The 13,693-nt window shown below is 47.4% G+C and overlaps 1 protein-coding gene across 3 annotated transcripts in view; it reads left to right on the top strand.

Annotated features, from left to right (window-relative positions):
* Nucleotides 1-13,693, top strand: part of ABTB3 (ankyrin repeat and BTB domain containing 3) — a 179,109-nt gene that overhangs the window by 117,141 nt on the left and 48,275 nt on the right. For all 3 annotated transcript variants that reach the window (XM_087765465.1, XM_087765464.1, XM_087765463.1), the window contains exons 3-4: nucleotides 830-1,034; nucleotides 12,830-12,982. In XM_087765465.1, coding sequence (XP_087621591.1) covers nucleotides 830-1,034; nucleotides 12,830-12,982 — 358 coding nt within the window. The remainder of the gene's footprint in view (nucleotides 1-829; nucleotides 1,035-12,829; nucleotides 12,983-13,693) is intronic.

The following is a 13,693-nucleotide window of genomic DNA, read 5'->3' as shown; positions in this document are numbered from 1 at the left end:
GCCTGCTAATCTCACTTGCTGGTTTTGCTGATCCTGGTCTACATATTGCGGCTGGTTTCCCATACCCGCCCTGTGAGGAAGTGCCCACAACCATGTCGACGCAGGGGAGACGATGAGCATCTTTCTCTTGGGCCACTTTCTGTGCTCTGGAAACCCGAGGGGCTGGGTCAGCCTACTTCACAGATTTCGCTCTTCTGCTAACATGAAGTTTTCCAGGCTCGGCTTGGGCTTACAAATTGTAATTTTGGTTGCACGTTTCTGATATCGTCTTTTAGCAACCTTTTTCCCCCCTTTTTTCTTCACCCATGTGTCCCTTTGCACTCTCCTGCAGTGCTCTGTGCATTATCTGACTGCCTCCTTCCTCATTGCAAGGGGCTGCGTTTCTCTGTCGCGCTCTGCCCGGGAGCATGTGGCTTTTGGTGCCACTCTTCATTGTTGCCGCTGGTCATTTTTGGGACTGTGGGGTTTTGGCAGCCTGCAGGGGCTGCCTGTAGGTGGCTGTGACCCCAGCCCTGGCATACTGACTCTCCTGGCGGTGCTGAGATGGGCCAGCCTGGTGCTGCCTACACACCATATTTGCAGAAACCCGTCTCCTGCAGGCTGTAGGGGGCTTGTCTGCAGCCCAGGTCTGTCACACCATGCTGCATAAACCATAAGGCAAAGTCCGACCCGGCGATGAGCAGTGCACAGGATCCTGTCCTATCCTTTACTGTTTGCATATGTGAGGTTAAATGGAAGGGAAAACCAATCTGGCACGCCTTTTGGTTTGAAAACTTTGGGGAGAGGCAGCTGTAAGCCTGGCATTCACCCAGCTTTTGCTTTTTTCCAGGTGACCTGGTGTCTCGAGCGATGCACCACCTCCAGCCCCTCAACGCCAAGCAGCACGGGAACGGGACGCCGATGCACCAGAAGCAGGGATCGCTCTACTGGGAGCCAGAGGCTCTGTACACCCTCTGCTACTTCATGCACTGCCCACAGATGGAGTGGGAAAACCCTAACGTGGAGCCGTCAAAAGTCACACTGCAGACCGAGAGGTAACAGCCACTGCACGGTGCTTAATGTCATGGTGAAGATGTTTTGTTAATAAATCAGCCTGACTGGCTAATTGCTAATTACAGCTTGCGCGTGAGAGGCCGTGGAGCAGTCTGGTTTGGTTTAGGATCACCTTTTTGAAATCCGTTTCTCTTGCCGAAGCGCTGCGTGGCTGACCCAATATATATCAAAAGTGACACCCAGTGGCTACATACAGCAAATTGGTTCCAGATGTGCACTTGGGAGAGATTTCCTTTTCCTTTCGTTGTTGCTCAGCTCTTCTGTGTTTTGGAAAAGAAAATGAGAACTTCTATTTCTGGCCTAGCAGGTTCGGGTTTAAATGTGTTTTTTCTACGTATTAATAGGGCTTGACAGCTGCGATTGGGGAAGTGGAAAATGAATAGAGTAGTGTGTGGAAAGGAGAGGTTGTTAAAGATGCTGGGCTTCAGCCGTGCCAAGTACCCGGGCGCAGCGGTAACCTCGGGGCTGCCCCGTCCAGGGATGTGGCAGGCTCTGGCTGTGCTGCTGTTGTCCCCCTGCCGAGGATGGCCAGGGCAGGGGAGGCATGCCTGAGGCCCCCTCCTGACTCAGGGTTCGCCTGTAAGGTGAGAAGGAGATGCCACTGAAGCTGGTGATGGGGTTACCAAATGCCGGCAGGCAGGCGGGGCGCCCAGCGCAGGGCAGTTCTGCACCTGGGCACTGCAGAAAGCAACTGGGACAGGTTGCTGGCCAAGAAAATAAAGCCATCTCCTGTCAAAAGCCCAGCAAACCCTCTAGTAACAGAAGCCTCCCCTTGTGTGCTGAGGAACATTGTGCTATTTCCCTGCCATGCTCCTCACCGGCCCTAAACCAGGCTTCCCCAGTATGGAGACGAGAGGAGTGGCTGGTGCTTGGAAAGTGCTAGTATTCATTTTTAGGATGGGTATCATGGTGGTGCAAATGCAAACTGCTTTTTCAAGCTGGGCTCCACGGTTACATCCCGACGTATATATCGCGCTGTATGCGCGAGCCAAACGCTGATCTGCACGTGTGCCCTGGGAGCCGTGCATATGGGGCTTGGTTATTGTTTCAGTATGAGGTCTGCATCTGAAAAGCAGCATTTGAGAATCTCATCGTATGTGTAATCGTAAATGGTATACAATATATCTTCAATGAAATACTTTTATATGGATTCAAAGAAAAGCATACAAGATGAAACTCTGGCATTAATGATGTTACTGGGAATTTTGCCATTTGCCTTTGGATGGCATTTTGTTTCTTTTCAAGTTTGGGTCGCTCTGTGAACTGTTTGTCACTTTTTGCTCTATTGTTTCCAAAGTATGACAAAAACAGAAGGGAGATGATAAGAATCCAGAATTTTCTCATTTTTCTAAATTATTTTTAATTTCATGGTTTGTCATCCAGCCTTTTTATTGCAGAAGGCCTAACTTGTGTCCAAGAGTGGTTAATATGCACAAAAAAATAACCAAAATTAGAAAATAACCCTCACCTGATCTCTGGTCCCCATCTGTGGGAGTAATGCCACTGGAACCAGTGGGAATATAAAGGTGAATAAAGCTGAGGCTCTGGTTTTGTAAGATATCTGCAGACTTCCCTGTGGAAAGTGAAAAGGGCAGGAATATTTGAAAAATCACTTTTAGCATTTGCTTTAATAGGTTTTCCTTTCTCTGAGGTCACCTTAATACATGTTCTCTTCGTTAGAGCACTTGAAAGACTGATTATTTAAAGCGGTTGTTCTTCTTTGCTTTATTTTGAATACTCTGTCTGGCAAGACGTCTTCCTTTGGCAGGCCAGTTTAACAACTGCGGTGTGCGGTTAGGGCCAGAGCAAGTACTCGTTGTTATTGCCAAGAGCTTGTGGTCACTTTTGGAAGGAGCAGATACTCCTCCTGTTGCCTAATCAAACATGCATTAGTACTTAGCGCTGGAGTGGGAGCGATGCGGGGTTAAGCGTGAGCCTAGATATTTCCATGGGGCTGTGCTCTGGAGCTTCATCAGCTGGACGCAACCGTCCTGTGCTGCCCGGAGAAGAGATCAGTGAAGCTGACTTCTCCTTAGTGCTCTGAGGCGCCTTCCTATCTATTTCCCAGCCTTTTTTTACATGCAAGCATGCTTTGTGGTGCAAATTATTTCTGGCGGTTTCAGTTTCCACGATCAGTTTTTGTGCGTTGCGGGGGAGTGGATTTGTTAAACATGACATTTTTATACGCAGAATATTTGCAAGCTTTGTGCCATACCTACGTCCGTATTCTCTGTCGTCTTCTCCAACTGCAGCAACTGCTTTTATGTTGGAAGAAGCCCAGAAGGAAGCAAGGAGATCCAGGCATCTTTCCCCATCCTTGGCCTCTCTGTGTCCCAGCTGGTGCAGAGAAGCCAGGACTGCACGGATCTGGCTGTAGGCAGTATTTCCATGAAATGAGGGTTGTCCTTGGCTTACATGAAGCCAACTTGGCTACCGTCTTGGCCCCCTCCTCCCTGATCGTGCATGGCCAGCGTGGAGAGGGTTGTGGGATGTGGCCAGAGAGTTCCCCTGGCGCTTGCAGGGCTCGGCGGCCCCATGAGAGCAGCTCCTGTCCTTCCTGCCCATCTCCAGCCCACCTGAATTTCGGCTCTGAACTGGTTTGAATTAGGGAGTGTCCTTTTGCAGGTTGGGTACAGGAGGGAAGCTGGTATGGTGGCGGTCCTGCCTGGCTTAGCACTTTCTAGCACAGAAAGCGGTACCTCCCTCAAAGTCTTGGGGGATGCGTAAAATGGGATGTTTACCTTTGAATAAATCTGGTGCTTTGTTTCTAGGGAGTATTTTCTAGGGAACGTTTCTCTGTGTTTGCTCTTCATGGAGGTAAAGAAACAAGAATGTGCCGTGTTTTTAATAGTGTTTGTCTTTACATAAAATGAAAGGGGAAAATGATTATACAGTGAGGCTCTTGCAGGGGGCCTGCTTTCATGGGAGGGGGAGGAGGTGGAAAGTGGCCAGGATTGCTCAGAAAACCTAGAAAAGATTCCCCACTTCCTAATGCCAGCAAACCCAACTATCAGATGGGTGTGTGACCCCCTCCCACTCCAAATTCATATTCTTCTTTTAATCGGGTCACTTTGGCAGAAGCCCTCTGATTTTTTTTGGCTGTGTTGTTGGCACCAACACAAGCCAGTCCTGCTGGAGTGGGTTATCTAATGGCCCCGGGTACCATGTAGACAGGTATTTTGGCAGGCGTGGAGGTACAGGAGGGGGTTTAGACCTTTGGGGTCCCCCTTCCCTAATGGACCCAGCTGGGATGCAATGGAGACATTTGTATTGTGCCGGTTGTTGCCTATGAAGCAGTGCTGCTCTGGTGCCTCCACCTGTGGGTGGCTGCAGATTATTTAGGTTTGTTCATTCTTTTGCTTTCCTGGGAATTAAAAAAAAAAAAAAAAAGGAATTGTACACGAGACCACTGTTACCAAGATTTCTTTCTTGCTTGCCGCTTCTGGTTTAATAAAAGGATCTGTCCTGTGGTGGTGTTTTGTTTCTCAGCCTCTATAACACTTCCAAAATTATTGCAAGTAATTTCTTAAGCACCGGAAAGCGCAGAATCTGTAGTTGCAGATTTGTGTGATGGTTTTTTTCCTTAAGTGGTTCCTTACCCACTTTTATCCACAGCTGTATTGACAGAGTCCTCATTACTTCCTAACTCTCCATGTTCCCCATTAACAACTCATTGAGAAGCGGTGGCTCAGCAGCTCAGCCGGTCCAGAACCACCCATTAATTCTGCTCACATGCAGCAAAGTTCCTTCTCCAGCATTTCCTCTGCCGCTCTGTCTTGGAGGAGCATTAACTCCCTGTACCGCCCAGCAGCCTTTAGCTTTTCCCCTCGAGTCTTAATTGAGTTGATGGATACGCATCTGGTTTTAACCTTCTTTTCACTTCCCTTCACTATTTTTCCCTGTATGCAGAGCAATCCCTTAGGAAACTCCCACGGGCTATTGCTTGCTTTTTATTTTTCTGCCTGCCTTGCGCACACGCACCACCGCCCTCCACCACCGACCCCCCACCCCCCCCGATATACTTATCCCCCACACATGCACACGTGCAATTTATAGCCTGTAGTCCTTTGTCATTAACGGGAAGGGTTGGGGTTATCATCTGAATTTTGTTTCATGCTTTGGATTAGTGTACCTGGGTAATTAATATGATACAGCCCTCTTAATGAGAGGAATGTTCCACTGCTATAAAATAACTTGAACTCATCCAAAGCACCTTCGTAACTGGTACAGCTGTGTCTGTTGTACAGATTATACCCGTAGAACAATTTCAGTAAGAAGATAACTAGGGAAATGTCGCTGATTTAAATTATTATGTGGTACAAACTCCACGGGTAGGGCAGTCTCCAGCAAAGGCCAGCAGAGAGTGGAGGGAATGATGGGGAACGCTGATGAAGAACAGATAAAGCTCTAGCACTTGGAATGTGAACTCCTGCTATGAAACCTATTCACCTTGCAACATACATCTGAAGAAGTCATTACACGTGCTTGATGTACCACTAAGATGTACCCTATGTAACCCTATATAGTTTTATCCGCTACTTAATTGGAAACTTCAGATGGTAAAACTGTGGCCTCGCTGAACTCAAAGTTAACACTAGGACTGATTTCGCTGGGAGCCACTGAAAAGAAATTCAAATCCATCCTTAGGTGAATCCTCTAGATTTGCATCCTAAATATCAAACTTCTTGCTTTTTAAAAATCTGTTCAGAAATTATATTGGCAGCTGCCTGCAGTGTGTGAGATTGCACATGTTACAAGAAATAGTTCAGGCAGTATTCATAGCTCGGCTGTCAGATGGTATATGCTTGCTCGGCTGGGGCTGTATTCTACGTCCAGTTTATCAAGCTAGACTTACACTGTCCGTGGGGTGGCTATAGGATTTTTTTAAAAAGAGAAAATTGCATGCAGCACTGTGAGAACAGCCTGTTACCCGTGCTGTTCTGTGCCGCGCTCCCAACGCTGGTGTCTCTTCAGGGATTTATGCCACAGCCAGTCAGGTCAAATCTGATGTCAAAGCTGCCTGTGAAATATTTCCCCATTGTGGTTGCTGGCCGAGTCATCACTGTGACTCGGTTGTGTTTCAAGTCTTGGCCATTAATGTTTTTAAGGCAGGAGAGGCGCATTCGAACACTGGATGCAAGGTCAAAAAACGTGACTTGCAGATGCCCTTGTGTGGACTCTGGAGCACCGATGTCTTGGTGCATGAAAGCCTGAGGGTAAACCGTCCCTCTGCCTAGGCCAGTCTCGCTGAGGCTTGTGTGAGAGCAAGGAGAATTGATCCTTCAGCCTGAACAAAATGCAGAATTGGCTTTTTCAGAGGCTGGCTACTTGGGTCACCCGTGGCTGGGCTTCTGGGGTGGCGGAGGAGCTGCCTCGCGTGGGACAGCTGCGTGGGCTCGCGTGGTGCATCAGTTGGTGCTGCTGGGTCCCTGGGCGGGAGCGGGGCTGGCAGCTTTCTGAAGGCATCAGGAGGTATTTCCTCGCCAGGAAGACAAGTCGCTTATGGTGTAAATATAAAATATTAGTTTTGCAGCCCAGAAGCCCATCTGAAATGTATGCTAAACATTGGAAGAAACATGCTTTTGTGTCCTCCAATAACGCTAAATACAGACTAGCATTGCATATATGGTTTTGTCATATGTTCTAAATGACAACTGTCAGAAGTGAGAATGCTTTTCAATTCGTATGCTGGGATTTTCTTTAAAAACCACCCATGAAAACATAAAATCAAACAAACGAAAAGGTCTTTTCATGATGTTAAAGTTGCTGACTCATATCTGCAAGCAGAAACATCTCCCTACCTTTGTCTAGATAGGCTTTTTCTTGCAAAAGTACAGCCTTCTGCTTCTCAGAAGCGCTGTTAACTCTGAAATTGCAAAAGCAATCAGTAAACCAAGAGTGACCTGCGTGGAGCGCTTTGGCTGCCATTGCCATGCAGGTTTGCAGTCACCACTCCTTAGCTGGAGTGAGTGAAGAAACTCAACGCATACCACAACAGCATCCTCCTCAGTAGCTAAAGGATCCTGCAAACAGAAATAATTCAAAGCAATTGCAATAATTGAACCATAAAGAAGGTATTTAAGTTAAAGTGAGGTCAGGTCTGTACAGCTGCTTACACTTCACAGCTGGTGAAACTGAGGGAGGGAGAGCACGAGGCGGCTGTGGGAATTCATATCTGAATAGGATTAGCCCTCAGGAATTTTTATGTTCCCATCGTGATACAGACCATCAAGCCAGTCCTCTCCGTAGCGGTTAATTTTAATACATACAGTGAGTGTGTGCCTGTGGTGGGGCAAGGGCTCACTGTCTGAAGAAGAGCAATGTGAAGTGCCCCTGGAAATAGAGAGGCTGCTGTGCTGCACTTGAAAAGATGATTTTTTTTCTTTGAGCACCGTGATTATTTGGGGAAGTCTCTCGTGCGCACTTGACGAGCTCCTGCACCTGGTGCGTGCTGCAGGCTCTGCCGTGAGCGAGGGGTGGTGGCCTGCCCGGGGTTCGTCAGCCATGGCAGTGGAGGGTGACTGAGCCTGGGTGAGGAGCATTCAAAGGTGATGAGCATGCCATCAGGAAGGCGGTTTAAGTCTGCACACCAGAGAAGGTGATGGGCAAGAATCCCTCGTTTGAGACTCTCATCGCCTGGCAAAAATGATTAAGGAGTCACCTGCCCAAGGGGAGCTCAGGAGGTGTCACCCCAATAGTGGGAACTGGGAGGAGAGAGTGAGACAGGACAGGGAGGTCCCGCCGAAAAGGTGGATTACTCTCTGCAAGGGAGAGGGAGCAACTGGGGAGAGGAAGAACTGCTTAAGCTGTGGGGAAGTCAAGAAGAAGAGGTTGGGTGTGCATGGTGGCCCTGCTCTGGAAGGACTGGGTGGCAAGGTGGACCATGAAATTGTGGTCAGTGGACAGCAGGGAGTCTGTACCCTGCAAAGGTGGTAGGGACAGGGGAAAACCAGGGCCAGGGGTTACTGGGAGCTGGGATTTGTAGGATTGCTGGCTGTAGTGCTTTCTAACTCTGGCGTTGCAGGAGGCAGTGTCCAAAAAAAGCTTCATTGGTCTCCTCACAGACACATGCAAAAATAGTGTAGCACCCTATTGCATTTTACAGTGCTCATTTCTCATGCTCTTCCATCCGACAATTCCTCCTGTTTATATACAGGTACACTGCCACTGATAACAATAATGATGATGATGATGATGAAAAAGCCTGAGCTGTTGTATATGCATGACGGGACTTTTAGTATCTCCCTGCGCCAGCAAGCCAAGGAGGGAAATGGTGGGCAGCCCAGGACTGCTGCACGTGTTGGAGTGCTGCGTGAGTTTTAGGCAATCCCTCCCTGCGGTTAAGATGGCGCGATTGGAGCAGATTATGCCTTATGTTTAGGTCCCCTCCCATAACATCTGCTTTCCTGATGAGACATTTTGTAATTCAAGTGCCCCAGGGACATCGGCCCTGCAAAATCTGAGATAGGTTTGAGGTCCGATTGGGTGCGGTGGGATCATTGGCCCTGCTCCGGAGGGGAGCGTGCTAGGGAGAGGCGTGGGTGGGTGCTGGCAGGGAGCTGCCATGTCTGAGGGCAGTGTGGAGAAGGACATGTGCTATCTGGGACAGGAGAGGAAAGCAAGCGGTCATCCCTGCTGGGTATTGCCTGCAGATGTCTGCAAGGCACAGGAGCTCACGGGTCCCCGAGCTGTCCTAGAATAGATGTGAGAGGCACTGGGCGGCAGGAGGCAACAGGGAGGGATGCTGTGTGGAGGGAGGAACCGGCAATGTAAGGGTTTGTGAGGCGCTCATAATTCCCTTTTCTGTTCAAGTAGGGAACTGGGGAGGGCATGCTCCAAGAGGAGCCGGCTGTCCCCTTGCCAAGGACTGGGGAGACAGTGCCCACAAGGGTCCAGCCCTTTGGGATCTGCTTTTTGTTGGCATCCCTCCCCCACCTCCCAGCTCTTTTGCGTGGGATGGGCATTGCTCTGTGCAGAGACCTCTCCCTGCATCCCCATCTGGCACATTTTTTTCCCTTAGATGACAGTTCAGGAAAATACAAGCCTGTGCCAAAATCCATACTTTATCTGGGACATTACTTAAGCTCATGCTTAACTTTGAACTTGAGTGAATTAAAGAGGATGGGAGCATGCATTTACAGTTAAGCAGAGATACAGAGATGGGCTGGAGGAGGAGATCAGAGTGCTCGCTGACCCGCACCCCTGTAAGGTGCTTCTGCAGCAATTGAGTTGCTCCTGACTTGCCACATCGTCTAGGCAGAGTCAAGCCCAGCACATTCCTACCATGGTTAGATTAATTTAATTAAGGTGCATGCTTCCAAAACATATAACGAGGTGACTTATCTGCTATGTGTCTGCTCTGGAACACAAAAGTACCGAACTCTCCTGGTTGTTACCTGCTTTTGTACAGCGGAGATAAACCAGTGTATACGCCAATGATGTGGTGCATTCGCCTAACCTGTTTTTGCACAGCGTCATTTGAGAAGTGAAATATGTCTTGTTGATGTCACGTCTTGTGGGTTGTCACCTCCCTATAACTTTGTGTTCCTCTTTCTCCTTTGGCACACAAACAGCATTAAAAAAAAACAAATCCCCTTCATGTGGTGCATAGACTGTTGAAGGGTATTTTTAACCTATTACACTCAGCCATATTTGGTTCTCTTTTCAAAATACAAATTCCCTGACATGCTCAGATATGCAGTGATGTTTTTTTTTTTTTCCCTCGGAAAAAAGAAATGTAATATATTCTGAGTGAACTCCATGTCCTCACGTATGGACTGAAATGGGCCTTTAGAGAAAATCGCCCTGCTTCTGCCAAACACTGATTCTCTTCCCTTTCGGGATTTATTGCACCAAATAGCCGCATTCATTTCTATTTCTCGGTTGAAGTTTGCAAGACCAGGAAAGGAAATAATGCAATTTTATAGTGTGATTATCAGAGTTCCTGTAAATAATTTTATTTGCTACGCTCCTTAATGTGGTGGGGCAGATCTTCTGCTGGGTGAGTTTCTGACCTGCATGAGAGACGAGAAGAAAGCGTGAACCCCAAAATCCCCTGTTCAGGCATGGCCCTCTGCTCTTCTGTTCGCCCAGCAGATGTTATAGGAAGGCTCTGTACAAGCCTATCTTCATTTCTGTGATCCTGACCACGTTCACTCATGCAAACCATAACCTAGAATTGAGTTTCCTTTTAATTGTTTTCCTGACACCAAGTTTTGTGGGTAGCTATATGCATTTTTACACTTCTAGTGTGATTTGCAGCTCCCTTTCCGCTGTTTGCTCAGCAAGTGATGAAGACAACTCCCACCGATCACTTGTCCCCAGCTACTTAACGCCACGAGAGAGGGTCCCCTCTGCTCCGAGGACACATAGAGCAGGTGACCTGCTTCCCAGGTCACCTTCCAGGAGTAGATACACCTCTGCTTTTCTCCCCTCTCCCTCCTCTAACCGCCGCCACTGTCACCATCAGGACAGATGAGCTGGGTTATGGAAATCGTTTTGCAGGAGCTGTGGGAGAAGGTGTTCTGTCTTTATCTGCCTCCTTACATGGCCGTGGCAGGTCTGGGGAAAGCAAAAAGCCTTGGAAACAAACGGAGCCTTGTCTTGAGGTGATGGAGATGTGTTTGAATAGAATAATGATGAAAGTGGCAAGTCAGCCAAAGATGTCATATTTCAAAAGGAGGTTGTTCCTTTAAGTGCCCATGAGATTTAGGAACCCGGCGACCCAGGGAAAGTTAGTGGCCTCAGGGCTTCTCTGTCCTTTGGTGCTTTTGAAATACATCATCCTTCCTTAAGACTATTAATATCAGAGCTATGTAAAGTCAAGTCTTCAAAAGAGAAATAAATGGCATAAAGAGCTATAAATAGGAAAAGGATATTCCAGAATCAACATCCTCTTAAATCGTTTTTCTCAGGGTGTAGATCCTTTTGGGGTAAAGTTATATATTTAAAATGTAAACTATTTGCCTACTGGGCACCTAATCCAGACTTCACTTTATTCTGTTTTTTTTTTTTTCCCTCCGAGAAAAGGGACCACATCAGGGAAGGCAAGCAAGGGAAAGCAATATCGAATGAAAAGGAGCAGGAGAAGTGAAGGGAGCAAAAGTAGGGGATGCTGCTGCACTAAAAGGAACAGTTCCAGTATTAGGATGATATACTGATCTAATAAACAGAGGGAATATGGGAATATACAGTTAAAGAGGAGGGGAAAGAGAGGCACATAGGAAATGAGACAAAAGAAAAAGGTTCAGAAGAAGAAGTTAAGAGCAGGTTAATTACAGACATTCCTTGAGGACAGTAGTCATTTACAAGTTTTGTCGCTTCCTTCTCTCTCTCTCTCTCTTTTTTTTTTCTTCTTTCTTTTTTTAAGTATTATAGCAATCTCTGTTAACACTGTTAACATCCTTTAGCCATGGTATCTACTTCACACTGTGGCTGAAACAGTTTCATTGTGTCTAAATAGTTTTCAGCAGCCATGAGTAAACACAGGACTTTCAGTGTAGTTTTCAAGTAGCTCTTGGAAAGATTTATTATTTTTTAATGATTTTACAATTTTTAGAACTTTATATTATATTTTTATAAAGAAGGATTTGTTCTACCCTTCCTCATCCCTTCCCCACGTAGACTTTGTCTGCTGTGTGCAGCCATGGAGGAGACACCCATTTTGGACACCCCAGCTAGGAGATGAAGCAGGCACGAAAACTCACTGGGCAGCCTGCATTGCTCTGGGGATTTTGTCCACCTTGACCTAACAGGCAGCGACCTTCCAAGATGTTCAGCTGCAGATATTCTATTATTTTTATCTCCAAACTAGGACTTGAAGCTATGGTTCTCATTAAAGGTTTGTCATTTTTCTCTTGGTCCCCATATAATTTTTAGCATAGATGGGGCAAACTGTATGCTGTGTGCTTCACCTAAGGCTTGGGCAGCTCTCGCTAGGACATGGGGCTGTCCAGGTCTTGCGGAGTGAAGGACCATGCCTCTGATAGCGTCCATGCTTTGCTCGAGTGGGGGCTGTGGTCCAGAGTCCCACCATCCACTTTGGGGGGTGGTTTTGTGTATTTTTGCTCAAGTGGCAGAAGAGCTGGTACCCAAAGGTGTAGTGATTTGATACTGCTAAAAGTGAAACAAAACAGTCAGATTTCTGATGCTGCTCACAGATAACCTCAATAATACAGCGTGGTCAGCTGCAAAGGTCCCCACTTTCAGTGCTGAGCACAAGGTGCATGTTGCATTGATAGGAGATGCTGGAGACCTCCTCACGCGTCACCTCTCTATCCCTGGCATCCTGGGGTGGGGGCATCCCCTCTCTCTGCCCTGGCTCATTCTCCTGTCCCTGCTGCAAAGTGGCTGGGGAGAGTACAGATCCCAGCACGTCAGACAGAGCAGGACGTGGTCCTGTGCCAGGCTCCTGCCCTCTTTTTGGGATACACTGTGTGAAGGATGGGGCGGGGGGGGGGGGGGGCGGGCAGGGCTTGCCAGGCGGGTGCACAGACCTCAGAGGAGCCCCATAAATGAGCATGGGTCATGAATCTCATTCTTCAAATAATCCTGCTCCAGAGACAGGGTGAGACATCTTGATTTAGACCTGCTTGAAATTTGCTGAGACAGTTCACTCTCTCATACTTTCGTTTTGCTTGTTTCCGTCTCCCTCTCTATATATATATTCTCCCACATACATACACATGCACACACACACCCCACTGCCCTCTCTTGCTGTATACCTGTTATTTTGATGCTAGTGTACCGTAGCATTCATGTCTGTGTGCTTTCCCAGGCCGTTCATTGTGCTGCCTCCCCTGATGGAGTGGATACGGGTTGCCGTGGCTCACGCGGGGCACCGTCGCAGTTTCTCGGTGGACAGCGATGACGTACGGCAGGCAGCAAGGCTCTTACTGCCGGGAGTTGACTGCGAACCTCGACAGTTAAAGTAAGTCCACAAAAAAAAAAATCAGCTGCTTTGTGCAAAATGTGTCTCTCTTTCCTAGTGACAGCGAGCGAGCAGGCAGGCAGGCAGAGGGCTCTGTTATTGCCTTGAGAGGTGCATGGATGCTCGGGCTCGCCGCTGTGTGCGTTGCAAAATCGGCTCCTGATATTTGCTCACATCCATGGATAAGCCGGTTGCATGGTAATGGGTGCCTGAATATCTCACAGCTGGATCGAGCCCGCAATCTGCTCGTTAGAGCTCATATGGTGGTGGTGGTTTTTTTTCTTTTACTATTAGGCTCTGCTTGCTAATGAGAGGCTGAAATATTCTGCTAATTGTCTGCTTCACGTTGCTTTGCTATAAAATACTGAGATGTAGTTGGCAGGGCTGCAGATATTTTTCAGTGCTTTGTTTTCACCATTAATGCTTAAAGGGCACATTTAAACTTATAGGTAAGACTACCTCTTGCAGTAAAATTGTATTTTTCATGCTAATGTCGGTTCAAATTAGTTGTAAATGTCAGCCTAGATAATTTGACTCTTTCGTCTGTAAGATGTGACCTTTTGGTTTTCTAATGAAGTCTTAAAGTATTTATTGCCAGGATATGTTTTTAATATCTCTTTTGCCTTACTATTATGTACAGGTATAAAAGCATGATCTAGGGCTGTTTTGGAGTCAAGAATATATTTGGGTTTGATTTTCATATGAAAAGGC

The sequence above is a fragment of the Nipponia nippon genome, unplaced genomic scaffold, assembly GCF_047370975.1.
Source record: "Nipponia nippon isolate SJK-2023a ecotype South Korea unplaced genomic scaffold, ASM4737097v1 scaffold_3, whole genome shotgun sequence".
Classification (NCBI taxonomy): domain Eukaryota; kingdom Metazoa; phylum Chordata; class Aves; order Pelecaniformes; family Threskiornithidae; genus Nipponia; species Nipponia nippon.
This window is presented reverse-complemented; position numbering and strand designations above follow the sequence as displayed.